At 31.8% G+C, this 27,859-nt stretch overlaps 5 protein-coding genes across 5 annotated transcripts in view; 3 read left to right on the top strand and 2 right to left on the bottom strand.

Moving 5' to 3' along the window:
• The window catches only part of LOTGIDRAFT_219002 (hypothetical protein), an 8,836-nt gene extending 6,897 nt beyond the window's left edge, over window positions 1–1,939 (bottom strand). The window contains exons 1-2 of the mRNA XM_009062273.1: window positions 1,823–1,939; window positions 986–1,162 (exon numbers count right to left, since the gene is read on the bottom strand). Coding sequence (XP_009060521.1) covers window positions 986–1,162; window positions 1,823–1,860 — 215 coding nt within the window. The 5' untranslated portion in view covers window positions 1,861–1,939. The remainder of the gene's footprint in view (window positions 1–985; window positions 1,163–1,822) is intronic.
• A 272-nt stretch (window positions 1,940–2,211) lies between these two features.
• On the top strand, window positions 2,212–8,186 carry LOTGIDRAFT_179055 (hypothetical protein; the record flags this gene model as incomplete). Its single annotated transcript, XM_009062272.1, has 11 exons — window positions 2,212–2,347; window positions 3,029–3,073; window positions 3,762–3,873; window positions 4,595–4,700; window positions 4,913–4,968; window positions 5,271–5,452; window positions 6,496–6,590; window positions 6,928–7,024; window positions 7,263–7,366; window positions 7,572–7,690; window positions 7,934–8,186. The coding sequence occupies 11 exons, from the start codon at window positions 2,212–2,214 to the stop codon at window positions 8,184–8,186; spliced, it is 1,305 nt and encodes a 434-aa protein (XP_009060520.1).
• A 1,088-nt stretch (window positions 8,187–9,274) lies between these two features.
• On the bottom strand, window positions 9,275–12,460 carry LOTGIDRAFT_234417 (hypothetical protein). The gene is made up of 5 exons (XM_009062271.1): window positions 12,424–12,460; window positions 12,125–12,269; window positions 10,786–10,944; window positions 10,259–10,380; window positions 9,275–9,922 (listed from the first exon to the last, which is right to left on the bottom strand). Exons 2-5 carry the CDS (start codon window positions 12,225–12,227, stop codon window positions 9,704–9,706), a joined length of 603 nt encoding a protein of 200 aa, XP_009060519.1. The 5' UTR covers window positions 12,228–12,269; window positions 12,424–12,460; the 3' UTR covers window positions 9,275–9,703.
• A 456-nt stretch (window positions 12,461–12,916) lies between these two features.
• On the top strand, window positions 12,917–18,889 carry LOTGIDRAFT_125486 (hypothetical protein; the record flags this gene model as incomplete). The annotated part of the gene is made up of 7 exons (XM_009062270.1): window positions 12,917–13,021; window positions 13,819–13,947; window positions 13,992–14,036; window positions 14,149–14,278; window positions 16,533–16,623; window positions 16,853–16,943; window positions 18,734–18,889. 7 exons carry the CDS (start codon window positions 12,917–12,919, stop codon window positions 18,887–18,889), a joined length of 747 nt encoding a protein of 248 aa, XP_009060518.1.
• Window positions 18,890–23,211: 4,322 nt separating this feature from the next.
• Window positions 23,212–23,661, top strand: LOTGIDRAFT_125420 (hypothetical protein; the record flags this gene model as incomplete). The annotated part of the gene is made up of 1 exon (XM_009062269.1): window positions 23,212–23,661. A coding segment is annotated over one exon (450 nt), but the record flags the coding sequence as incomplete, so codon positions are not given.
• Between the last annotated feature and the right edge of the window lie 4,198 nt (window positions 23,662–27,859).

The following is a 27,859-nucleotide window of genomic DNA, read 5'->3' as shown; positions in this document are numbered from 1 at the left end:
TTAAACAATAATAAAATCCAATACTCAATATAGATCAATAATATCCTCTGTAAAACGAGATATATACAGTGGTGTAACCTATTTTCGTGGATATAAGGATTCAATACCGAATTTCGTCAAGGTTAAAAAAACGAAAAAAAAATTTATGTCTTAGATGTTTCCTTAGATATTCTACAAAATAATTAAAATCGGTTTATTTCGATTTTCTTTATGAATCCTTCACTNTGACCCATATTTCATGAGCAACCAACTCGGCAACGGCGGCAGAATGCGACACCTATTTTCGTGTACAATGTTTGATCTATAAATAAGTCTAGAAAAACACGTTGTATGGATACCAGGTGGTATAATTAACTTCTCTTAGTATTTATCTTTAATATCAATTCATTATAAATAGTGACAATTCCTTCAATGAACCACGATTTTAAAAAAAATAGTGACTGACAAAATATGATACGTAGCGTGATTTATTGCTAAAAGTCACTGAAACAACATAAGAATATGGTCCACTTTGTGTTCCAAAGAAATTATTTGCTGACACGGAATCGGCTAGTTGATCACATAACTTCATTCGTTGGACTACATTCTAGCAGACGACACTTGGAATTCTGATTACCGCTTGGGATTATAAGGAAATTCGGCCAATAAAAAATGGTGGCGTTTGGTAATAAGTGAAATCCGCCAATTTGTATTTGTCAATGTATACATTAATACATTTTACCTTGCTTGAAACTACTGGATTCATTCTACTAGCTGATATTGTAGAGAAAACCAATGTTTATCAAAACAAGCTAATGCGGAGGTCGTGCAAGGTCGCTCATGTAAATTATTAATTCTTTCCGGAATTCCACGAATAATAGGTTTCCACGAAATTAGGTTACTTGACTGTAATTCTTATTTATAAATATAATGTTATCAATATCCAAGCAAAGTTTTCTCACACTTCATGAATACTGTCAAAAATGATAGAATAAAGAAGCGCTACCTGTAATGGGGATTTTTCCACCAGACATAACTTCCCACAATAGCACCACTCAAAACTAAGAAATTCCACAACCAAATTGGTAGAAATATTACCCAATAACTCCAGGATATTGTTTCATCTAATCTTAGAGAGAACAACAAACAAAATACCAGCAAACATGTAAATACCAAAAATTTACTGAAATAAAGTGATAATACCAGTATAAAATATTTTTCAAGAAAAATGTTCATTTAACAAAACACATGTAAAGATCTACTTGATCATTATAACCTTTGTGAATAAGAATGTGTCATATGAATGTAAGACAGGACCATGTCAATTGTTAAAATGGACCTAATCCTAATCAAGGTAAATCTAAAGGTTACATTTCAATGTCATACTGACACCATCACTGTCAGACTTAATCTTCAAAATGACACTGTCAGACTTAAACTGTCAAAGTAACATTGTCACTATCAGACTTATATTGTCAAACTGACACTGTTAGTGTCAGACTTGCACTGTCAGTCAGACTGACACTGTCAAACTTAAATTGCCAAACTGACAGTGTTAATTTGACAGTTTAAGTCTGACTGTGTCACACTTGCAATGTCAAACTGGCCATCGGCATCAATCGATTCACTGTCCGATTTACACCGGCATTGTCACTTTGAGACACCGTCATTGTCAGACTTCACTTCGAGATCGGCACAGTGACTGTCACACTGGCAGTGACATTGGTAACGATCACTAAGGCCTATTTTTATTATTTCTCAATGAGAATTTTACCATTCAACTTCACATTTACAAAATTAACCTTGAAATCAAATAATAAGCCCACTAAAAAAATAAAATCACCTTGGGTTAAAGTCTTGAAATATGCTTTTAAGATTCATTTTCAGCAAAAATGTTAACTAGTTGTGAAAGGGTCCATTTTGTGAAAATTAATCATAACAAACAACAGCCATTTATTTCCCAGAATTCCACTCTGTAAAATCGGCTAGCCTTTTGGTTTATTAAAACAATTTTTCAGGCTGTAAATCGTTCAAATTGTGTTAATTTGTTTTGAGTGGGCTGATTCTGAAAATTAATCTCAACTCCTCGTTCTCACTATCATAAAATTACAAATAATACATAAGATTGATATTTACCAATATAATGTGGTTACGTTTTTGCGCAATATAGCCTTGTAGCCTTGTGGTCTTTTCTTGTGTTAGCCTGGTTAATCGAAAAACGAAATAGAAATCATGGCTGACAAGTTGAAAACTGAAGAGAATTCTCAAAAAGAAGTGGACGAGGATGATGACATTGAAGACATCGAAAATGTTGACGAGAGTGCTAAATCTAAGAAGAAGAAAAAGAAGCGAAAGAAGAAGAAAGCAGGTACTCATTTTCTGGAGCTTGATTTACAGTTTTACATAACACATGTGCTACGATAAAGACAACTTTAGTTTTTTTTAGATGATCTATCAGAGACTTTAATAGTAGACATTGCATAAATGATGATTTATTGGGGAAATTTTTCACTTTTGCAAACTCATTCTCAATATATTATTTAATAGTATACACATACACATGAATATTGGGCACGATAGGAACTTGAGGAAGGGGAGGGGGGCAAAACACTAACAGTGCCAATTGAAACACTACCCTATGTTGAATAAGACATCAGACAGCATTGGCGACAAAAATGAAGTTATGCAACTGTTGATCTCAACATATAAGTTTATATTTTGACAGTGAATAGATGTTGCTTAAATCAACTTACTATTTTTTAATTTCAACGCTAGGTGAAGAAGATGGGACTACTGAGGTGAAAGTTGTTGATGAAATAGATGAAATACTCAATGAGTTGAAAAAACAGGATTTAAAAGATTCACCATGTACAGTTGTCAATGGTGTTACGGAAGGTAATTTTATCTATTACTATTTTGATATTGATCTCTTGTATGGTATGTCAATAAGCTTATACAAAAGGATTCTGATCTATTTTCTGTGATAAAGTATTTAATAGCTTCAAATCTTTGTATTCAGTATGTTCTTTGTCTTTTTCACCATTTACAGATGGAGACGGTAAAAAGAAGAAGAAAAATAAGAAAAAGAAAGGGGGTATGTATTTCAAAGAAAGTTAATTTGACTGGTTTCTTCAGACATGGCATGGCATAATGACTGGAGAGTCTGGGACACATTTTATATTCAAAAAGTGTATGTCTTCAAACAGGGAAAATAACAGCTGCTTCAATTTTAAAACTTCTTAAAGCTTTGAAGCATTTCCATAATTGATTCAATATTGATGAATTTGAACTTGTTTTTAAAGGTGAACAAGGAGATAGTTTGAATCCTAACCAGATATCTGAAAATAAAGAACTTGGAGCTGAAGGGGAAGCCAGTAAGTTTTTATTTCTTTTTTCTCTCTCTCTCTCAATTGAAATGCATTTTATTTTACTGGTCCATAAATAAAGATAAATTTTTTTGATAAGGCTATTATTTACAAATTACATTATCCATGGCATCAATATATTTGTCCTTTTTTTTAAGGCAAAGATGAAGGGAAGAAAAAAGCTAATAAGAAAAAGAAAGGTATCTTGCAGTTTTATATATTTTTTCTTTCAAAATTGCTTTTTATTAAGATCAAGTGTTAATATTTTAAAGCCTTAGAAACCCTGTAGAAGTGCCTGTGGCTTTGACCAAAACTAAATAGAAATTATTAAGGGCTGACATTTATGTTTTATTTTGTCAAGGCTGAATAACATATCAGTAATTATAATTTTAGCACCTAATTGATATTTGTTTCAAGGTAATGGTCCAGTAAAACAAACAACACCACCATCAATACCTATCAGTGAATTGTTTCCTAATGGTAATTATCCTGAGGGAGAAGTTTGTGAATATCCTGTTGTACAAGATATGTATGTAATTTTTATACGCCCACATGAAATGGGGGGTAGCGTATTTTGTCGTCACCCATGTCAGTCCGTCCGTCCACAATTGCTCGTAAACGCTCTACAAGGCACAATTCTTGACTGATTTTGACGAAACTTGGTATGGTTGTTTGTAATCACCCAAGGATGAACCCCATTGAAAATCATAAAAATCGAAAAATATTTAGTATGAGTTATCGCCCTTGTTCTTGAAAACGTGTTCAATTTTTAGCTTGTAAACTATCTAGAAGGCACAATTCTTTACAGATTTTAACGAAACTTGGCTTGAGTGTTTATTATCACCTAAGGATAAAGTCTATTGAAAATCAAAAAAAATGAAAAATATTTAGTATGAGTTGTTGCCCTTGTTCTTGAAAACTCGTTCAATTTGTAGCTCGTAAACACTCTAAGAGGCATGATTTTTGACGAATTTTGACAAAACTTGGTTTTATTATTCAGTACCGTGCTGAAGATTGAATATTTGTCTTCTAGAGTTTTCACGAGCTAAAAATTGAACACGTTTTCAACAACAAGGGCAATAACTCATACTCAATATTATTCAGTATGGACCTAAAGAGTTCAAAAGAAGTGTATGACAGTATTTTAGTATTTATTCTTTTGCAACAGTTCTATTTTGGTTGTCAATGTGTGTGATTTGTGATATATTTAGATATATGAATTTAAGCCCAACTGTTGTTTTTATTTAAAGGAGAAGTGCTAAAGATAGAATGACCGATGAAGAGAAGAAAGCGTTAGAAAAAGCACAGTATTATCTTTATGAAGAAGTAAGACAGGCAGCAGAAGCACATCGGCAGGTATGAATCTAGTCTTCAATACAAATGTGCATGGATATCATTTTGATTAGCCTAATATTGACATTTTCCAACCATTTTATATGTGACAGTGACCTGATGCATTGATGACTGAAAATATGTTGATTTGTATTGTATTCATGAGCAAAATCTTGAAATATAATTTATTTCTCAATAAATAGTATACTATATCAATCATTCTAATATAATTTCAGACAAGACAGTATATGAAATCTATTATCAAACCAGGAATGTTGATGTTTGATATTTGGTAAGTTATAGTTTGATGATAAACTTATTTTTCCATTATTAGTGTCATTTGTAATTTCATGATGCCGACACATATTTTGATGCAGAAGCCTTATTTATAGCTAGATTTGGAAATTGGAGTTTATTCTGGTATAAAGTCTTTTGATGTATGAATTTAATAATTGGACTAAACGAAAAGGATTATGAAAGTTACTCCCATTTTGTTATGTCATCAGTACACTGTATATATATATTTTTTGTGTTAAGGTGAACTGTACCTTGTTTCAGATAGATGTCTTAAATTTTCAAACATTAATATTTCAGTGAGACATTGGAAGGTATATCAAGAAAATTAATCAATGAGAAAGGGTTAGAGGCAGGGTTAGCTTTCCCTACTGGTTGTTCATTAAATTATTGTGCAGCCCATTATACACCTAATGCTGGTGATAAAACAGTACTCAATTATGAAGATGTGTGTAAAATAGATTTTGGTACTCATGTAAATGGTAAGAATGATTTTTTTCTGTCTATTCAATACATTTTTTAACTATTTTTTTTATAATTTTATAAGATAATGAGTAGATTTTCAAGGTGCATGGTAGGCTACAACGTTTCCTGGATTAATTCATTTTATTCACATGAATATGTGATCGTATATTGTCGTCGTCCCTGTCCGTCGGTCAACATTTCTTGTGAGCACTATAGAGACTACAGTATTCATCTGATTTTGATAAAACTTGGTGTGATGCTTTAGATTGATAAGATATCTTTGACGTATTTGCGATGAACAGCTTTTGAGATATTGCCCTTGACTTTGTAAAAACGTGTCAAAATTTGTTAAATATAGTTCATGAGCGGGATTGAAGCTGAATGGTTTTTGAGTTATTGCCCTTGACTTTGTGAAAATGCGTCAAAATTTGTTCGTGAGCGCAATAGAAGCTACAGTTCTCAACCGATTCTGATGAAACTTGTTGTGATCATTGGAATTGATAAGATCTCAGGCAAATTCTAACTTGATGCATTTTCGATGAATGGTTTTTGAGTTATTGCCTGTGACTTTGTAAAAACGCGTCAAAATTTGTTTGTGAGCACAATAAAGCTACAATTTTCAACCGATTCTGATGAAACTTTGTGTGATCATTGGGATTGATAAGATCTCGGACAAGTTCTAACTTGACGCATTTTCGATGAACGGTTTTTGAATCATTGCCTTTGACTTAGTAAAAACGTGTCAAAATTTTCTTTTTTGGCCCTTGATTAGAGCTGTGTGATTTAATTGTTTTTGTATTTGGGTTATTGATATTGATTTTTAAAAATTTTGTGGAATTACTCAGTATAAATAACTGGCATATATATGTAATTGAATTCAAACCAATACAATTTCTTCAATATGAGAAAGTTTGTACTTAAGTCACTAAAGACTGTTTTATCATTTCTGACAGCTGCCAGTGGGCGTATGTTACCTTGCCTGGCAAGCTATCTTCTTTACATATATAAATAAAAGCATTTATAATCTAATTCCACTTCATTTGTTTTTCTTTTCTTGTAGGTCATTTGGTTGATTGTGCTTTTACATTAACATTTGATAACAAGTATGATGAGTTATTAAAAGCTGTAAAAGATGCTACTAATACAGGAATCAGAGTGAGTATGCTGTATTAAGAGGTTTTTAAGTCTTCGATCTATGATTTATGAGAATGAATAATTATTTTCTGTCCACTGCTTTCTCCACTATTAATTCATTCTTCCTTAGTTTGACAGTGATTATTGTAATTTCATATTGTAACATCGTATGACGGAATTAAAATGTTCATGATTACATACAATGTAAACTAATGATGGATTTATGAATCAGTTTGAAACCTTTTGACACTAGCAGTATTCACATCATATAATAATTCAATTTATAAGACTTGAGGTTTAACTATCTTCTGACATTTATGGTAAAATTTTTAATTTGTTTGTTATAACTCTGTAATAGGAAGCTGGTATTGATGTCAGATTATGTGATATAGGAGCTGCCATACAAGAGGTTATGGAGTCTTATGAAGTAGAATTAGATGGTAAAACTTATCAAGGTAAATTTTCTTCCTATTTAATGAATAGTTGTCTTTATTTCCTCAAAACATTAACAGGATTTACTTTCACTCTTAATTCAATATGATAAAAGTAAAAACACCAAAAATTTTCAACTCATCATTTTGTTTAATGAATTATGGTGAAAAGTCATTCTTTTTGTTAACTATTCATGGTAATAAAAGTTCTATTATGAAACTGGGAATTATTGATAGTTATACAACTGTTATTATATTTTAGTGAAATCTATACGTAATTTAAATGGTCATTCAGTATCCCAATACAGAATTCATGCTGGTAAAACAGTTCCTATTGTAAAAGGAGGAGAGGCTACTAGAATGGAGGTATTTATATTAATAAGCTCACTCGCTCAATGTCTTATTATAAAGTCTTTATAGATGTTGTTTAAGGTTTACTTATAGAATAGAATATAATGCACATAATGCACATAAAGTACTCTTTATAATTATTGATTGTGTTTGTGATGTATTGCCTATTTCTAAATTTTAATCATCCTTCCTCTAATGACATTGAATGGTTATATTTTAGGAAGGAGAATTTTATGCCATAGAAACTTTTGGTAGTACAGGAAAAGGTGTTGTACATGATGATATGGAAACTTCACATTATATGAAGAATTTTGAAGCTGGAAATAGTGCCGCTGTCAGGTAAGTTGAAGACCCTAACCTTAAGGCTGTGATTGATACAGGGGTAGACTGCTAAAAAGTGACCTCACATGTCTACATGCTGCTCTACAATATTCTTCACTACTGCAATTAATAATGTTTTTCTTTAAGGTCTATTCTTTTTACTATGGTGCAGCACAGGAGGACAGATCTTTTATTAGTGACTTGGAACCAGTGATTAATTATGCTTTTTATGCTAAATTATTAAAATTAACTAATTTTCAGGGTCGCTAAATCAAAACAGTTGCTCCAAGTTATCAACCAGAATTTTGGTACACTAGCATTTTGTCGCCGTTGGTTAGATAGAATTGGACAAAGTAAATACCTCCTTTCATTGAAGAATCTGTGTGATGTTGGAATTATTGATCCTTATCCTCCATTGTGTGATATTAAAGGCAGCTATACTGCTCAGTTTGAACATACAATTTTATTGAGACCTACATGTAAAGAAGTGCTAACTCGTGGAGATGATTATTAACCTAGATGATATTGACATTTCTTGCATATTCAAAAAGTTAAAACTTTGGAAGTTTGGTTGAAAACATTTTCTAAAAAATTCTTTGTGCTGAGAAAATAAAAAATAAATTCTATCTACTCAATGTTCATTTTGTTCATTTTGGCTTCCAAGAGAAAGTAGTTCGATATAACAGATTTATTTCAAATTCATGCTTGTTTGGCCTAAATAATATAGGATTTGTAAAGTGTTACATAAGAACTGTATGGACTATAACCTATTGTTTAAGGATTTTCTTCAAAGTGTTCATAAGTGCTAGATTACGTTGTTGACTTTTGGTTTCATTTGTGAAATATTGTAATTGATTGAAGGCTAAAGCATAATGATTTAGGCAAACCTGTTAATTTTAGTTACTATATAAATCAGTGTTGAAAATAAAACCAGACTTCCAATTAAATATCTGAATGTGAAAGCTATTATATTTTTCCTGATTTTTATAACTATTCTTATTACACTACTATTATGAAAAGTGATATAGATCACCACCTGAAGTATTCAAGCCAAGGAATAACTGTATTTCTTACATACATATTTAATTTTGTTTAATTTCTTTCTCTTACCTTGTCTTCATAATTACAAATGTTGTAAATAAGAGTTTGGCTAGCTTAAGAGTTATTTGATTTTTGTTAAAACAATCATGCAAGAGAAAAAAAAAGAAAAAAAGACTAAAGATATTATTAGTGACAGAAATTGAAATTAAAAAATTTCTAAAATTATTTTTTCACTTTTCTTGAAAGAAGTGATGACTTTATAAAGCTTAGTGAAGTTAATGTCCAATTCATGAAATATTTGCAAAATTACTTATGGAATCTTTTTTGCTACTGATGTATTGCTATTGTATTGCTTTTGTTAGGACCCCATGCTAGTCCTGTCAAGATTGAGTAAAGAAATCATTACTTAAATTTTTTATAAAAATAAAATCTTATAAATCATGAAGCAATATATATATATATCATTGCGACATTTTAAATCTGTTAACAATCTAATAACAACAATCTTTTACATACCACATAATAACTTTAAAAATTGTTAATAGTTAAAAAAGACAAAATATACTTGTGTCTTTACTATCAATTATATGTTTATCAATATCAGATATCTCTGACACAAACAACTATAATCTAACATATTGTGCAATATTATCCATAAAGAATAAAATAAAATATGACAATATAATGCACAGATTGGACAAACTTCAAAGCAATGACTATTGACTGGCATATAAAGTTTACATGTTAGAGGGAAAATGAAATGAATGGAGTTTTACGTCCTACTTTTCTGAAATGTTAGAGGGAGCTAAATTAGTTCACTTCCAATTATGATTTATTTACCCATTAATAATGATTAATATTTAAAAAAAAAAAATGGTGTATTCCAATCTAAGAATTATATTATTGATATCATGAACATGAAAATAAAATAAGTTTAAAAAAACATCCAAAACTACAAGTATTGAGATAAAAAAAAGAAGACAAGGAATATTAGCATGAGTGATCAGCTTTTCGCTTCTTACCCCCTTCATCTTCAACATATGGACTGTTTTTCCGAGACTGGTGATATAAACGCAGAAGATCTATAGCTTCAGTACTTAGTTGTCTTTCATCTAAATGACGTTGACAAGCCTCTTGTAAAGCTTTTACATAACATTCTGTTTCTTGAAGAAGGTGACATAAATCATTACTATCAGCTGAGATAATATTCTGAAATTTCAATAGTATCAGTTATATATTTACTATCTGCAAGTGGAAGATCTAATGATAGAGCATTAAGCATCTCTTAACTATTTGGATATAGACTTTTTTATGCAAAACAATGTGTAAAAAAAAAAGACTGAAAGTTGATTTGGTATCACTAGGCTAAAGACTTCCTCTTTGAATACTTGATTAAGTTACATTACAATCTAGCAGTAAGTAATCATACCCTGATAAAAAAAAATTTCAATTACAGACCAACCAACAGATTCTGTTTAACATATTCCACCAAATATTTTTACATTGAATATTCCCTCCATATTAGAGATTTAGAATAATATTTACCTCTAAATCTTCATTAGAGAAAGCAATAATTCTGGACAGATCTTTCTGTAATCCTAGTATTAATTGTTTACTTCTATCTGTTAAACCAGACCCATAGTCAGTCTCATCATTATCAGTAGAAACTAACAAAATATCAAAATACACTTTAATTAAACATACGGTATCAAAATACATGTCATTTAAAACTATAATACCAAAATACAAGTCAATTAAAAAAAATCACATCCATTAAAAATACAAAATAAAATCACATGTCAATTAAACTATAATATCAAAATATATATCATTATTTCATTTGATACATGATATAAAAATACAAATTAATATACATTCACATAGGTTATTTCAAACCCCTTTGACAAAACACATATATTCTGTTTTAAGAATAAGCATACTTTTCTAAATCTCCAAGAAAAATACCCTTATTCTGTACTCATGGAGCAAGAATAGAGATGGAAAGCACAAAGAACATTTCTACCACAAATCCAGAATAAATGTAAATGTGTAGGTCAAATTAATATTCTTACTCTTTGATGGTTTATTCCATTGCTGATCCTTTGTTAGTATCATTAATGTTGAATTACTGGCTACAAAACTAAAATAATCTTCATCATCAATTTCTGTCCCATCTTCTTCTAATACAACTTTAATATCATCTTTATTATCTAGATCTAATTTCTTCTTACCTGACATAAACATGATGCATTGATTGAATAATGTAATTGATTATCTAGTGTAGGTTAGTGAAATCCACATAGTTTTGAAAGAGACCCAGAACATTGTTAAACAGACATATGATTAATGCATTTATAATGAAACGGAAGCAGATACAACTAATTGCCAATAGAAGCTAATTTATGAAGATATATTCAAGAACTTTATCAATAGGTAGCTGTTTGAACAACGCACTAACTTTTTTGGTCATATTTCGTACAACAATGGTGGCTATGCCATCCTTGCTTGGAGTGAATGTTATGACATGGACATTCTTGGATAGGTTTGACAAGGCTTAAAGGGACATTCTACATTTTTTATAGGTCGAAATTTGTTTTATTCAAACTTGTGAAAAGTATATACATAAATCGAAAGAAATGTGTCCCCTAATGTATCTGAAAATTTTAACTAAAAAAATCTAGTCTTTAATCTTTAACACAAAAACTATTTTAAAAATTTATGTAATAAAAGTTTATGCTTTTGGAAGCTAGTTACAAAACTAAAATACAGATTTAAGGGACAGATGCACCATTCTTTTTGACCAATTATACTCTAGTCTCAGAAACAGGATTTTTTTTAACTAAGCCAATCAGTAACAGTGTTCACAGCTCACCGTCGAAATTAGAGCCTTCAAATCCATGTGTCTAGAATTATCCCATATAATATAATTATTAGATAGGCCTACTCTGTGATATATATAGAAAAAACAAATGTAGAAATAATGAGTAAAATTGCCAGTTTGAGATATTTTTGAAGAAATTATGCGATTTTCGTACATTTCTAGTACTTCTGAAGACTATGTACATATTGTCAAGACTAAAATCAACCCCCAAAAATGGTACCTGTCCCTTTAGGTAAAATAAACTAATAATATCGAGCCATAAAAAAACCAAACCCCAAAACTAGGTCAAACTGCCTAATTAATAATTTGTAGCCTACTGTCCGTTTTTTATTATCCCTTTGGAAACAAATTCTATTTGATCAAGTAGATACATAGATATAAATATCATACTTTAGAAATATTTCAACTAGGTATAATTTATACGTTTTTGATAATGGAAATGTTTTACAAAAAAAGCAGAATGACCCTTTAACTAAGCCTTATGTTATAGCAAATGGGATATCAACCATCTTTGACTTTATTACACTGACTTTTTTCAAGTAATTCATCCAAAGTTGTAGCAGTAACAGATTTCTTTAACTTTCTATCATGTGTCCATATCTTAAATGGTCTGTTTTGGTTTTCAGCAGACATCTTAAAGATTCAGATTCATTCTTTTGGATTAACTTCTGAATACTAAAACAATGAAAGTAAACAATGATTGATAAAAAAAAATAAAAAATGCTATCTAGGCCTAGATCTACTGTAATAAGATACCAGGAATTCCAAAATAGCTTAAAACTATAACTTTTCTTGAAAACTAACACAACTTATCACAAACTTTACCCACAATAGTTTTTATTATCCAACCGCTTCCGTGAAAAAAACGGTTACCTCCCCCGAATCACAGTGATTTTGAACTTAAGATACAGACTACAGTTATGTCAAGATTATTCCCCTTTGACCATAGTTTTGGTGGCTTTGAGAATATTATTAGTCTCTGACACTCCAGACATCAGTTTTCAACCGTTTTTCTCACAGCTGTGTGCCGACCTAGTGAGACCTGATGATAGAGACTAGAATATTATATTATACTCAAGTTGCCTTCCTTTGGAGATTGCAAGAAAGGCACAAAAAGTTCATTAGAATCACAACTTTTAACTTTTACGTCAGTTATGATTTTTAATGTAAAATGTTTTCCTTAAACTTCACAGATATATTTTGGTGAAAAAACTGATAAAAGAATGCAAAAATCTATTATTAGTAATGGGATAACCCAAAGAGCTTAGGAATCTATTTATAATGTCTGAACGTAGTATCATAATTTAACATTGTCAACTATGATGTCGACCATCTCCTTTACCAGGGAGACGACTAATCATTATTATTCCACGTCTGATATACTTGGTAGAGGTGCTACTTGTGAAGTTTATAAAGGTATTAGCAAGGTAGGTGCCGTAGGCTTTAACAAAAGGCCAAATAATACTGCCAGTAAAAACTTATAACATTGATATTATTATCTGTTAAAAAAATATGGCTATGACAAATAAAAATAAACAAAGGCATATCCCTTCTACTTTTGAGTAGACTAATGGATGTCTAATACTATTTAAAGAGTTATCTGATAAATAAGCCTATGTATATATTATGTCATAGTTCAAACCTTTAAGCCCCGTAATTGATTTTAATGCATTACATTTGTTGTTTAGGCTATACAGATAACCAACAAAAAACTTATTTACTTCTGGGTTTCAACTTTTGATCTATGCACCAGACCCACCCACCACCCTAACCAAGTCTTACCCTATGAGATATTATAAATATGGACATGTTGTTAATAAATGAAATAAAAAAATAAGTTTATAATAATAAATGAATGTCAAATTTTTCTTGATATTGAAACTAAAAGTATTATTTTCCTGGAGAAATGGCATTTATAATGTAGGGCCTACATGTATTTGAAAACCTATTTACAATCCTTTGTAGTTTTTTTTGCACCTTTCGATTTTAAATTTTTTTTTGTCTGAATTGAGAAAAGAGTGGAGTTTCTTGCCTCGCATTGCATTAGTGCGTTCTTGTTAGTGCTGACCATTTTATCAATTTTTCACACACCCATCTGTCTTGATCTTGGTTGAACCATATTTGTTACGCATAAAGGCCTCAAATGTCTTCTAAGAGAATTTCATAATTAAAAGAAAGATAGGCCATAAAATGTAGCCTGATGAAAATGATTTTTTTCTTTCAGACTGGCGAATACAGAGCTCTGAAGATCTTTTTAGGAAGGGGAAAACATTCTGATATCCAGAGAGAAGTAGTGGCATTAAAAAATCTCCAACATAAAAATGTTGTAATATTTTATAATTTAGAGAAAGACGTGAGTCGTATGTTGATTTTTTATGAAAGAAACGAAAATTGCAGAGGAATTCTTGTAGATCTATAAATATATATATAGGCTTAAGCTTTGTTTGAAGATGTTTTTGATTCTCAGAAATGTGGAATCTCTTTTATAATATTGATGCATTTGTTATTTCCTAGCATTAGTTCTGCGTGACTTTTTATCTGATTTTTTGTTCAGATTTCAACAGCAAGACCTGTCGTGGTAACGGAATTGTGTGAACATGGCAGTTTACAAGATGTTTTAAATGAATTGCCTAATAAATATGGATTAGATGAAGAAGAGTTCTTGTTGATCTTTCGACATCTTGGTAGAACAATTTTATTATTTTACTGGATAATCTAGATAATATATAATAGGTTTTGAATATGCACTAAGTATAGGTATAGAATGTCCAAGAACATATTTATATTTAGCCAATGTAAATACTGGAGAAGATATTTTTTTTATATATACAGAGCATATCTAGGCCTATTGACCTATATTATATACTGTAGAATGATACGACTATAGGACATCATTTACAATATTAAAATTTACGTACTTGTACTATACCATGTTGGCGTATATTGCCGTAACGCCTGTTCGTGAATCGGTCCGCATCGTTCTTACGTAGAAATGATACACCCGAACGTAGTTCACAACCATTTTGAATCACTTCTTCGTCTTAGTCGCATTTTTAAAAATGCAAATCACATTTAAAGGGATAGGCTTACTAGGTCTTAGGTCTTAACATAAAATTTTAATTTTGCTCAAATTTGGCCAATAACAGCATATATCCATCAGTGGACTTACCTGGTGTCCTAACTATACATCAAAATCCCTCTATAATGCGATGTATCCACAAAATCAAGTAAATAATTATAAAACACTAAGGAAGATTGTTTCCTGTTATAGCGTTGATTACCCAGAATCTTTTTTTTCTGAACGGATTTGTCGCTTGCTCACTTTTTTTTTAAATTTTGATTATAGTTTTATTGTCGCTTTTTCAAACTTGATAAAGTGTTGGATGCTTACTTATTTAACCAATAGTATAGCCTCTAGGACTATGTAATGTACGTTTACACAGATTTCAGCTTTGTCAATACATGAATGTTGAATGAGGTTTATTAACAGTTATAATAATCACAGTATAGTACAGTGGTCAGTAGTAGTTATTGGTCTATTGTAGTTGATAATAATAGGAATAACATATCTAAGAACTGATGATACAGATGATGATGTGATGATTGACTAAAAAGACAATAATAAAATTCTTAATTAGACTTTAACTTGAACAATATCTTGTCTTATGACTGGTGGGGTGGGTAACGCCTGATAGCTGGCATATGATTGACTAGGATGACTTTGACTAGATGTATGCTCCTATATCTTGACTATAATTACAATTAAACCCAAACTTGCTGTCTATGTAACTCTTACAATAACATAATTGTCTTTCTTAGTTTCATGGCATAACAAAATGACAGGATATGGGTCAAATCCAAGCTGTTTTATGCTCATTTCTGCTCAAGTCCATGCAAAAATAGCCTAAGCATAGCCTACACTTAAATTACAGATATCAACTTAATCAACAAACCATATTATGAGCCTATCAGTTTTCTTTGAGGACATCAAAACTTTGACTTTAACTTTCTCTGACTTTGGAACTTTCTAGACTATAAACTTTTCACAGGAAATGGAAGTAGACTAAAACTTCCAGCAAATAAATATTTAAACAATACTAGGTTAACCAGTCTCTAATGCCTACTGTCCACTGTGCTAATAGAAGTCTGTTATGTTGGTATTCTAAGACGTAGGCCTAGTATCCCTTTGAAGCCATTCTTTAACCTTTAAATGTCATAGCCTTTTTAAAAATACTACCTGTTAAGTCCAGGAAGGTATTCAAAATGGTTGCATATGAATTGCGTTTTGTGTGTTATTTCCTTGCGAGAACCATACGAAGTTTCGCATGAATAGAGAATTTATCTGATTAAAATGGTCATTTATTTTGATGAGATCTTGACCATTTTTCGATGAACGGTTTTTTAGTTTGTTCGTGAGCACAATGGGAATTCTCTTTTCATCCGATTTATAGAAAATTTGGTGTGATCATATAATACATTGATGAGATCTTGGACATGTTTGAATTTGATGATTTTTTCGATGAACGGATTTTTAGTTACGGTAGGCCCTATATTGCCTGAGTAAAAAAAACGCGTCAAAATTGGTTAGTGAAACAAGAATTTTGTAACGAATTGGATGAAATTTGGTCTGATCATTTATATTGATTTCGGACTTTTTTTTTCGATTAACCGTTTTTTAGTTATTGACTGAAAACGCGTCAAAATGTGTTAATTCATGAGTACAATGGAAAGTGTAGTTTTCAACCGATTTGAAACTTGGTGTGGTTGTTGTTATATTGACAAGGTCTTGAGATTACTTTTGCAATGAAAATTTTCTGAGCATTGAATAGAAAATTGACAGATTAATCATTATGATTCATGCAGGTCTTTATTAAAACAATAAATTTAACAAGGCTGTTGTGTGGGCATGTGTTTATTTTGCTATTATTAACTTTATAGTGGATGGTATACGTCATTTAAGAAACAATGGTTTTGTACATAGAGATATTAAACCTGGTAACATATTGAGGTGTATAGATGAAACTGGAAGGTATTAACATTTCATTTATTAGATTACTTGCCATCGCAAAGTAGCGTTTACTTCGAGATGTAACTAATATAAACTTTATGATAGTGTACTTACATTCGCAATTACTTATACAAATTAACTGTCAAGACTTCCTGTAAACATCTCTAATCGTTTCCAACTAGCACCTTCAAAGATCTCCCGATGCATGAAAGTAGTAAATTGAAAAACTCCATTCCATTTGCTGTTCCAGGTCTCTGTATAAGCTATCAGATTTTGGTACAGCTAGATTATTAGAAGATGATGGACAGTTCATGTCACTTGTTGGTACTGAAGAATATTTGGTAATGGAGCAATTATCCGCCCAAATGGGAATGGGGACATATATATCGCTGTTGCCTCTGTCAGTCGGTGGGTCGATCCGTCCATAAACGGGACGGATTTTGACGAAACTTGGTTTAATGTTAATTATCACCCATTAATTGGGATAAACCCAATTGAAAAATGTTTAATATGAGTTATTGCCCTATATAGTTCTTGAAAACGCCTTCAGTTGTTCTTGACGGATTTCGACGAAACTTGGTGAAGTTGTTTATTTTTTTAGGGATGATCCCTATTGAAATTAAAAAGATAGCTTGCCAGGCAAGGTAACATACGCACACTGGCAGCTGTCAGAAATGATAAAACAGTCTTTAGTGATTGAAGTATGGATTTTCTCATATTAAAGAAATTTTAATAGTTTGAATAGTTTGATATATATATTAACTGCCATTTATTTATCCTGGAAAATTCCACCAAATTTTTAAATATCAATTACCCAAAATCAAACTATCTCATCTTTGTACATGATCACACCATGCTTCATTAAAATCAATTGAAAACTGTGGTCTCTAATGTGTTCTCAGACAAATATTGACGCGTTTTTCCTAAGTCAAGGGCAATAAATCAAAGGCCGTTAATCGAAATATGATCAATTTCGAACTAGTCCAAGATCTCATCAATATAAATGATCACACCAAATTTCAATAAAATCAGTTGGAAACTGCAGTCTCTATTGTATTCACAAACAAATTTTGACGCATTTTTCCTAGGTCAAGGGCAATAACTAAAAAACCGTTCATCTAAAAATCATCCAATTTGAACTTGACCAAGATCTTATCAATGTAAATGATCACATCGAATTTCATTAAAATCAGTTGAAAACTTTTCAATGTAGGCGTATAAAAAGAATTGAAAAAATATTTCATATGAGTTATTGCCCTTGTTCTTGAAATCGTCTTCAATTTTTAGCTCGTAGACGGCACAATCCTTGCCGAATTTTGACAAAACTTGGTAATATTGTTCATTATCAACCCCCTTAAGTTCGAACGAAGTGTATGGCAAGCTCTCTTTCAATATAAAGTTGTTAATAGAACAGCAAATATGCCTCAGATCGAGTAAGACTATACTCCGAGCAGTTTGGACAGCCCTTTAGAATGATAACTATCTGTTATTAGTGAATTATGATATTGGACTCAATACAGCCGTATAAAGGAAGTGAAAATTGCGTAGTTCTACAGAAAACCGCAGTTTCATGAATATGCTTGTCAATGGCAGCTATGTTGATCGGTATTTCTGAGGTTACAGTAGGTCAGACAAATTCTTGTGGTCATTGTGTTACCGTCACGTCTCTATACATCTTTGATTTACTTATCTTGCGTGTAATTATAAGTACACGAGTGAATTACAATTACTCTCACTATTGTTGCAATGTTGTGACAATATTAGGCTACCGTCTTGAAATCTCTATTACTCATTTACCTTGTGACTACCTCTAATATTAATTTACTGTAACCCAATTTAAAGACCATATTCATGTGATAAATCTTTCGTGCAAATAATTTGCCTACATGTGATCAATTCACTATAAATTGTGGGTGATGCACTGATATGCTTAATATTGATAAGATGATTTTAGTAAAGGAATGCAGTAATGACTTTTGCTGCGGGTAACATTTTCGGCTATCGCAAGGACGATTCATATAATTAAATCGGTTTCTTCCAAAATTCAGCCAAATTCAACAAATATGGTCACTGTGATGGCGAATTCTATTCACCTATATGTTTTTTTTTCTTCTTATCTGTCTATTTATAGCACCCAAAATTGTACAACGCAGCATTTTTCTCTGGAGAACAAGAATTTGATTGCAAAGTCGACCTGTGGAGTTTAGGAGCAACATTATATCATTGCGCTACTGGTTCTGTACCATTCCGACCTTATGGGGGCAGAGAAGACAAAGAAGCTATGTAAGATATTTTATTTTTTCTTTAATTGTGTACGTTATTTCTTTAAGTGATATATGACTGACATATTAGTGACTTTTATTTTTATAGTGACTTTTATATTTTACCATGGTTTAGTATGCTCATATTATGCTTGTTGATTTAACTGCTACACATTGATCTATTAATATTATGACTATGTTAATTCAATGATTTTTATACGCCCACATTGAAATGTTGCCGTTGCCGTTGCCCCTGTCTGCCCGTCCGTTCACATTTCTTGTAGGCGCGATAGAGGCTACAGTTTTTATCCAATCTGAATGAAACTTGGTATGCATGTATATATCGATGAGATCTCGGTCAAGTTCGAAATTGGTAATAATTGGATGACTGGTTTCAGAGTTATTGCCCCTGACTTAGTAAAAATGCGTCAAATTTGGCTTGTAGGCACAATAGAGACTACAGTTTTCATCTGATCTTGATAAAACTTGGTATGCATGTATATATTGCTGAGATCTCAGTCAAGTTCGAAATTCGTAATTATCGGATGAATGGTTTCTGAGTTATTGCCCTTGACTTAGTACGAACGCGTCAAATTTTGCTTGTAGGCACGATAGAGTGTAGATTTTGTATCTGATCTTGATGAAACTTGGTATGAATGTATGTATTGATGAGATCTTGGTCAAGTTCGAAATTAGTAATAATCGGATAAACGGTTGCAGAGTTATTGCCCTTGTCTTAATAAAAACGTGATAAATTTTGCTTGTATGCATGATAAAGGCTAAGATTTTTATTTGATCTTTATGAAACTTAGTATGTATGTAGATATTGATAAGACCTCAGTCAAGTTTAAAATTGGTACTAATTGGATGGATGGTTTCAGAGTTATTGCCCTTGACTTAGTAAAAATGCATTAAATTTGCCTTGTATGCACGATAAAGGCTACAATTTTGATCTCATCTTGATGAAACTTTGAAATTGGTAATAATTGGATGAATGATTTCAGGGTTATTGCCCTTGATTTAGTAAAAACATGTCAAATTTGGCCTTTAGGCACGATATTACCTAAAGTTTTTATCCGATCTTGATGAAACTTGGTATGCATGTATATATTGATAAGATCTAGGTCAAGTTTGAATTTGGTCATAATCGGATGAATACTTTTGGAGTTATTGCCCTTGATTTAGTAAATACGCTTCAAATTTTGCTTGTAGTCATGATACAGTGTGCAGTTTTTATCTGATTTCAATAAAACTTGGTATGTATGTATATATTGATGAGATCTCAAGTTCAAAGATAGCTTGCCAGGCAAGGTAATATGAGCCCACTGGCAGTTTTGATTTTGAATAAAAATATTTGGCAGTACAGTAACAATCACTAGTATGAAATATCCAACCTTCTGTCATACACTTCTTTTGAACTCTTTAGGGCGATACTTAATAATATCGAGTATGAGTTATTGCCCTTGTTCTTGAAAACGTGTTCAATTTTTAGCTCGTGAAAACTCTAGAAGGCAAATATTCAATCTTCAGCGCAGGACTGAATAATAAAACCAAGTTTCGTCAAAATCCGTCAAGAATTCTGCCTTCTAAAGTGTTAACAAGCTAAAAATTGAACGCGTTTTCAAAAACAAGGGCAATAACTCATACTAAATATTTTTCGATTTTTCTGATTTTCAATAAGGTTTATCCTTGGTTGATAACAAACACTCATGCCAAGTTTCGTCAAAATCCATCAAGAATAGTGCCTTCTAGAATGTCTACGATCTAAAAATAGATCGTGTTTTCAAAAACAAGGGCAATAACTCATACTAAATATTTTTCGATTTTTCTGATTTTCATTAGGGTTTATCCTTGGTTGATAACAAACACTCATGCCAAGTTTCGTCAAAATCCATCAAGAATTGTGCCTTCTAGAGTGTTTACGAGCTAAAAATTTAACGCGTTTTCAAGAACAAGGGCAATAACTCAAACTAAATGTTTTTCCGATTTTTCTGATTTTCAATAAGGTTCATCCTTGGGTAATTACGAACACTCATACCAAGTTTTGTCAAAATCCGTCAAGATTTGTGTCATGTAGAGTGTTTACGAGCAATTGTGCACGGACGGACGGACGGACATGGGTGACGGCAATATACGCCCCCCCATTTCATGTGGGCGTATAAAAATGGTAATAATTGGATGAATGGTTTTGGGGTTATGACTCTTGAATTAATTCAATGCGTCTAATTGGGCTTGAAGGCCTGATAGAGACTGCATTTTTTATTTGTTTTTTGATGAAACTTGGTATGAGTCCTGAGTTAAGCTTGAAATTAGTAACAATCGGATGATTGGTTTCACATATTAAACCACTACAGACTTTGTTATCATTTCTGACAGTTGGTAGTGGGCGTATGTTACCTTGCCTGGCAAGCTATCTTTTACAATGTATTTTTTAGGAGACACATGCTGTTTGAGAGACCACCTGGTGCTATAGCAGGAGTACAACTCAAGCAAAACGGACGGATTTTATGGGTTAAAGATTTACCGCCATCTACATCTTTGTCAGGGTAATTATAAGCGAATTAGGCCTATTACACGGATAAACCTTTTGATGAAATCTGGAATGCTACGAAGTAGCTGTAAATGTTCTATCTGTTTATGAATAAATGAGAAAAAGCTATTTCAACAACCAGTGTAATTTTCTTTTTAGTGGTTTAAAACAACTGATAACGCCATTAATTGCCGGGTTATTAGAAGTTCAAGAAGAAAAGACTTGGACCTTTGACAGGTTCTTCAATGAGGCCGAAACTATTTTAAGTAAAGTAGCAGTAACAGTCATGTCTACCATACAAAATCCAACATGGATGTACAAAATATATATGAATCCCGAAGAAAGGTAACTTCATTTCTAACGTTTGCTGCAACACTGCCAACCAGATTATTCTTGCTAGAGAAATTCCCTAAAATGTTGCTTGTGTCATTATTGATAATGAATGAATCTGAAAGGATTTTACAGTCATTTGAATAAAGATATATTCTGGAATAGTTCTCATCGCCAAGATAAAAGTTATTTATGGGTCAGACAATTTTTTACAGCCTTACAGATCTACAACTTCATCTTCAAAATCAAACTGATATAGAAATAGAAAATCAGCAACTGTTTTACCAAAATGCACTATATGAAAAATCAGTTATATCAGAAAAAGATAGCTTGACTAATAGTAATTTTCCTGAAACAGACCTAGATCGACCCATAATATTACTACACAGACAAAAACTGGATTTCCTCAATGGAATTTGTGCCTACTTAGAAGAAGTTGAAGGAGGTATAAAGAATTCGGATATTCATTATAAATTCAAATTTTGACAAATTCTATAGCAGACCCATCAAGGAAACAAAGACAGTTGTGGCATTTTGGTTTGAAGTATTTGTTTCAAAACCAGACTTTGTGAAAAAGGGGCATCATTAGGTCCCAAAATCCCAGAGATCTCATAAAATAATCCGAATTTTAAAATCTTAAGTATTGTGAAAAGTAATTTGTTTTGTTTCATATCAGGTTTTCTTTTTTCCCAGATAAAAATTTGAAATTCAGTGTTACAATGGATTTGCATTATGATCTACAGATAGCCAAAATGATTGGAGGTCACATGAACATGTTATCCAAGCAATGTCACATAGCATCAAAATTACAGCAAAATACAATAGAACTACAACATAAATTACTGTAAGTTTACATATATATTTGTTAGTTGTAGAATTCCAACATAAACCATAGTAAGTTTTATAATCCAAACATAAATTACCGTAAGTTTAAGCAGTACAACATATATAACTGTAAGTTTAAGCAGTCCAACATATATAACTGTAAGTTTAAGCAGTCCAACAAATATAACTGTAAGTTTAAGCAGTCCAACAAATATAACTGTAAGTTTAAGCAGTCCAACATATAAAACTGTAAGTTCAAGCAATCCAACATATATAACTGTAAGTTTAAGAATTCCAACATATATAACTGTAAGTTTATGCAGTCCAACATCTATAACTGTAAGTTTAAGCAGTCCAACATATATAACTGTAAGTTTAAGAATTCCAACATATTTTATCGTAAGTTTAAGAATTCCAACATGAATTACCTTAAGTTTAAGAATTCCAACATGAATTACCTTAAGTTTAAGAATTCCAACATAAATTACCTTAAGTTAAAGCAGTCCAACATATATAACTGTAAGTTTAAGAATTCCAACATATGTTATTGTAAGTTTAAGAATTCCAACATAAATTACCGTAAGTTAAAGCAGTCCAACATATATAACTGTAAGTTTAAGAATTCCAACATATGTTATTGTAAGTTTAAGAATTCCAACATAAATTACCGTAAGTTTAAGCCGTCCAACATATATAACTGTAAGTTTAAGCAGTCCAACATATATAATTGTAAGTTTAAGCAGTCCAACATATATAACTGTAAGTTTAAGCAGTCCAACATATATAACTGTAAGTTTAAGCAGTCCAACATATATAACTGTAAGTTTAAGCAGTCCAACATATATAACTGTAAGTTTAAGAATTCCAACATATATAATTGTAAGTTTAAGCAGTCCAACATATATAATTGTAAGTTTAAGCAGTCCAACATATATAACTGTAAGTTTAAGCCGTCCAACATATATAATTGTAAGTTTAAGCAGTCCAACATATATAAATGTAAGTTTAAGCTTTCCAACATATTTGACTGTAAGTTTAAACAGTCCAACATATATAACTGTAAATTTAAGCAGTCCAACATATATAACTGTAAGTTTAAGCAGTCCAAAATAACTGTAAGTTTAAGCAGTCCAACATTATTTGTGTTTATAAATCAGCGAAACTGGCTTCCCGATGAGCATTATTCATGATGCCTCGTTGACCGGTGTTCAATAAATCGTTATTTGAGAATATGCGATAAATTTAATGATCACGTGTATGCTTTCTTTCGTTCAGTCATACGCGAATTCCATCATGGCTACGGAACACATCAAACATTATCGCTACGATGATACGGTACGGTAATTTATGTTTATAAATTAGCGAATCCTAATTTTAAGGAATGATATTGTTATTACTATACTATGATAGTGAAATAAAATGAAAAATTATAAACAATCGTGGTTCTTCACGACGTATTGGCCCTATAAAGTACACATGTGTCTACCATGTGTTGCGTACGTGACATTTGACAGGTGTCCTTATAGGAAGGAATATAACTCTAGTTATGGAATGGCATGTTTCAACTATCCGGATTTTCGTTAAACCGCACGATTTTATCGGGAACGGGAATGTGCGGATAAACGAGGCTCCACTGTAACTGTAAGTTTAAGAATTCCAACATATTTTATTGTAAGTTTAAGAATTCATAACATAAATTTGTTTTGTCTGTGTAAGATATTAAATGTCTGTGTTTGCTCGCATTTGTAGAAAAAAATTACAGACGAATATTGAATTAGCTAAAGCAATCAGAAGACAGAGTTGGGAACTTCATCATGAAATGCATCATTTTGTATCTAAAGTCTCTGAACAATATGACATGTGGCCATTAACTGTTGATAAAACTTTATTCGACGTAAGTACATGCATTATGAATCACTAACAATTAACTAATCCAATTGTATATCCCAGTCTAAATCGTGTCATTTATTCTAACCTTTTTGAAAATATATTACTTATTAATAAACATAGAAATCTAAACTAACGATATTTTAAATATCAAGATTTTAGCACAGTCATATTATATTTCTCTTTATTTTATTCATCACCCCAAATCCCTTTAAATAATAAAGAACTTAACAAGAATTATACGACGGTTCAATATTTTAATGATGACATGTAGTAAGATAGGAATAACTGACTGATATTTTTTAGACTGAGAATCTTATAAAGACAATAGAAGAAGATATAATGTCTGTAGTAGAATCATTCCGAACTGAAGCTATAGATGCTAGTGATGATTGGTGCTATATAGAATCTATTTGGTAAGATCCTAAGAACCACCCTTTGGCCTAGATTTTTTATTTTTTAGGTCAGACCAATTGTTTTTTTTTTTTCTTTTACGGACACTCTTACCTCAATTTCCAGAAATCAGCGGAAAAACAGATTTAGCTATCCCCGACAGAAAAATAAATCATCAGAAACTCCCATTATTACTAAAATATATGACTTTTTTCACATAACAGATTTTTCAGGGAAAAATACACAAACAAGAAAATAAATTGGTCTGACCTTAGAAATAAAAAATCTTCTCATCAATAAATAATATCCTAGAACCTTTTGCTGAGTGTTTCTGCTGAAAGTATCAGCGCTTGTAAGAGCAATTAATGGAAAACTAAGACGTAATCGGGTCAATATAATGACAACAACAAGATGGGAGTGAATTGTCTTACGTCCTAGTATTAAGTACCCGAAACCTTAGATAGAAATGAACATATGCATGGAATGAAAATTGACAGTTTATTTCAAAATGTTGGTTGGACTCAAACGTCACTTTAAAAATTAAAAAAGTTTCGCTGAAGCAGCTTAATGGAAATGGAAAATTGGAATTATCTCCTGAAATATTCTCATTTCTGTTGCTGTTAACTTTTTTATGTTATGGTTTTCAGCTCACAGAAATGTAGATGTCTAGTGTCACAAGCTAGTGTTGTCATTAACAGAATCAGCCAGAGAAGAAAAGATTTATTTAATCGTTCCAAAACCCCCTATGATGGATTACAACACAACGCTGATAAGTATGTTCTTATTTCATAGCCACGTCTTACAGGTTACAAATTCCTTTTGTAATACCCGTAAAAATCATATCAGAAAATCGGATAAAGCATTGATGTCGGTAACATAATCTGTAATTTGTAGTAACCATTTTCGTTAATTTTCTTTAGAAAATATTGGTTTCGTAGCATTCCACTTAAAAGTGCTCAGTTTACTTGGCGAAGCACGATGTAACATTGAACTTTGTTCACGTTGTGGAAAACTAACATGGCCCTGTCACACCTTAACTTATAGTATCAGCGTATGTATATAGCGTATAGCACAAACTCAAATCAGTCTCATACGCTTGCAAACGGTTAATGAATTCTGTGCCAAGCTAATGTATGCAAAACAAGCGTTTGGGTACCGTATAACCTATTGGTAACGTATTACAGCGAATCACAGAGTGTTTCTAGCGTGCCGCAAGCGTATGACCCGCGTATAGAACTTATACGGAGCATATGAGTAAAGAATGCGCATCAGGCTTGCGCGTATCAGTATATTGACAAGTAAATTGTGAGCAAAACCGTCCACAGACACATTCAATGACTATCTGTCAAGATATATCCATTGATTCCATTTATTCCAAATGCAATGCCGGTTTACAATCTCATGACAGTTCCGTTAATCTATTCACACCCCCTTTTTTTTTTATAACAAAACTGAGTAACTACTACACTTTTAGGTGTTAATTCTACACTAATTGCCTGTCCGTGAGATTCTCCTGTATTAACAATCTTATACATCATTTCGCTTGAAACATATAACTATTTTCTATTTTAAATAATAATTAATCTTTTCGTAACAATCTGGTTTAAGATCTAATACTTCCTGTAAACCAGCATTTAAATGATCCAACCCCGACAAAATCATTCAAGTTTTGCTGGAAGTGATGAGCCGCTCCCGTTATTTTAATCCAAATTAATTAATTTACAAGTGGTCTACTATTGTAATTTGCACACTAGAAGATTGTCTGTGCTTTGCTTGCGCTTGTTTGCTCTTGTTTTATCTTCTTTGCACTTGTTTGCGCCTTTTAGTCATCCTTTCCTCGCCCTTCGTACAGGTTTAGATGGCCTCTTCTAATTTAGCTAATTAATAAATTAGGGATATGTGAAACAAACCGGTATTTTTCCAAGTCAATTAGATCGGCTCTACTTTCTATTCATAGAAGTATTAGCGTTTTCATTTTCATAAATGAAAATAAGGGAACCCATCTTTAAAGAGGCTCAACGCATGTCAGCGTGTTAACATATGCAACTTACGCAGAGTACCCTGAACTTATATCAGCGTATGCCAGTATGTTTGAAAAAGTGTCATACGTTGATGCTATACCTTAAGGTGTGACATACCACACATGCGTTTTCAGAAAGAAGTTGGTGCAGCTTGAAGAATGTGTGATATCATTATGGAAGAATCACTGTTTGGTTAAAACCAGGCTGTTACAAGACAAGATCAATTCATGGGCTTGGTATGTTTGTTATATATTACTGATACTTTGTAACAAGAAAATTATTTCAATACGGTCCATGACACAGTAGCTCCTTTTGCTGTATGTGTTTTATCCTTAAAAATCACTTTATGATTTTATTCTAGCACCCATATAGAAGCTTCAGAAAAAATAGAGAAATGTTTGAAACGGCTGGAAAACGTCAGAGTATCAAATATCTGTGTTTTGAAAGTGCTGAGGGAGGTATGAAACTTATTTTTTGTTGCTTTTCTCAATTTTTGAAAACGGTCTGAAATGGAGAAAAAATGCAATATTTTTACATTTGTCATCGATTTTATATTTGATCTTGAATATCATAATATTGAATTCATAATAGTGTTTAATTTTAACTTGTACATAATGATCATTGTCAGAAAAGAAATCATAATTTAATTGGGTGGAAGGTTTTGTCAATTGTATTGAGACAGTTCAAAGTTCCTGTAGCAGTTTAGCAGATTACATTGCAGAGTTGTTATCAGTGGTTAACAATTTCAGGAATCACCCGATTGTCTCGAGGAAGAAGTAGACATATTGAAAAGAGACAGATCTTTTATAGATACACATTCAAAGAGGTAATGTAGATATGTATCCGCCTAATCTTGACTATGGGGACTCGAAACAATACATAGGGAAGTCGATAAAGAGTCAAAAGATTTCATAGAATTATCATGACATGTTTGAATTATTTACTATCATTCTAGCCCGATAATTTTGTAGTACAAGTTCCACATCCGTAGATCACGTCTGAAGAACTGG

The sequence above is a fragment of the Lottia gigantea genome (assembly GCF_000327385.1).
Source record: "Lottia gigantea unplaced genomic scaffold LOTGIsca_50, whole genome shotgun sequence".
Lineage (NCBI taxonomy): Eukaryota > Metazoa > Mollusca > Gastropoda > Lottiidae > Lottia > Lottia gigantea.
The sequence above is the reverse complement of the archived record's forward strand: the minus strand, read 5'-3'. Positions and strand labels throughout refer to the sequence as shown.

Excerpts from the sequence above, each read along its gene's own strand:
- LOTGIDRAFT_234417 (XM_009062271.1), bottom strand. The coding sequence starts at position 12,227 with ATGTCTGCTGAAAACCAAAACAGACCATTTAAGATATGGACACATGAT. Across the intron at positions 10,381-10,785 it reads ATGGAATAAACCATCAAAGA|TTTCTACTGATAATGATGAG; the intron begins GTAAGAATATTA and ends ATATTTTGTTAG. Across the intron at positions 9,923-10,258 it reads TCTCTAATGAAGATTTAGAG|AATATTATCTCAGCTGATAG; the intron begins GTAAATATTATT and ends TTGAAATTTCAG.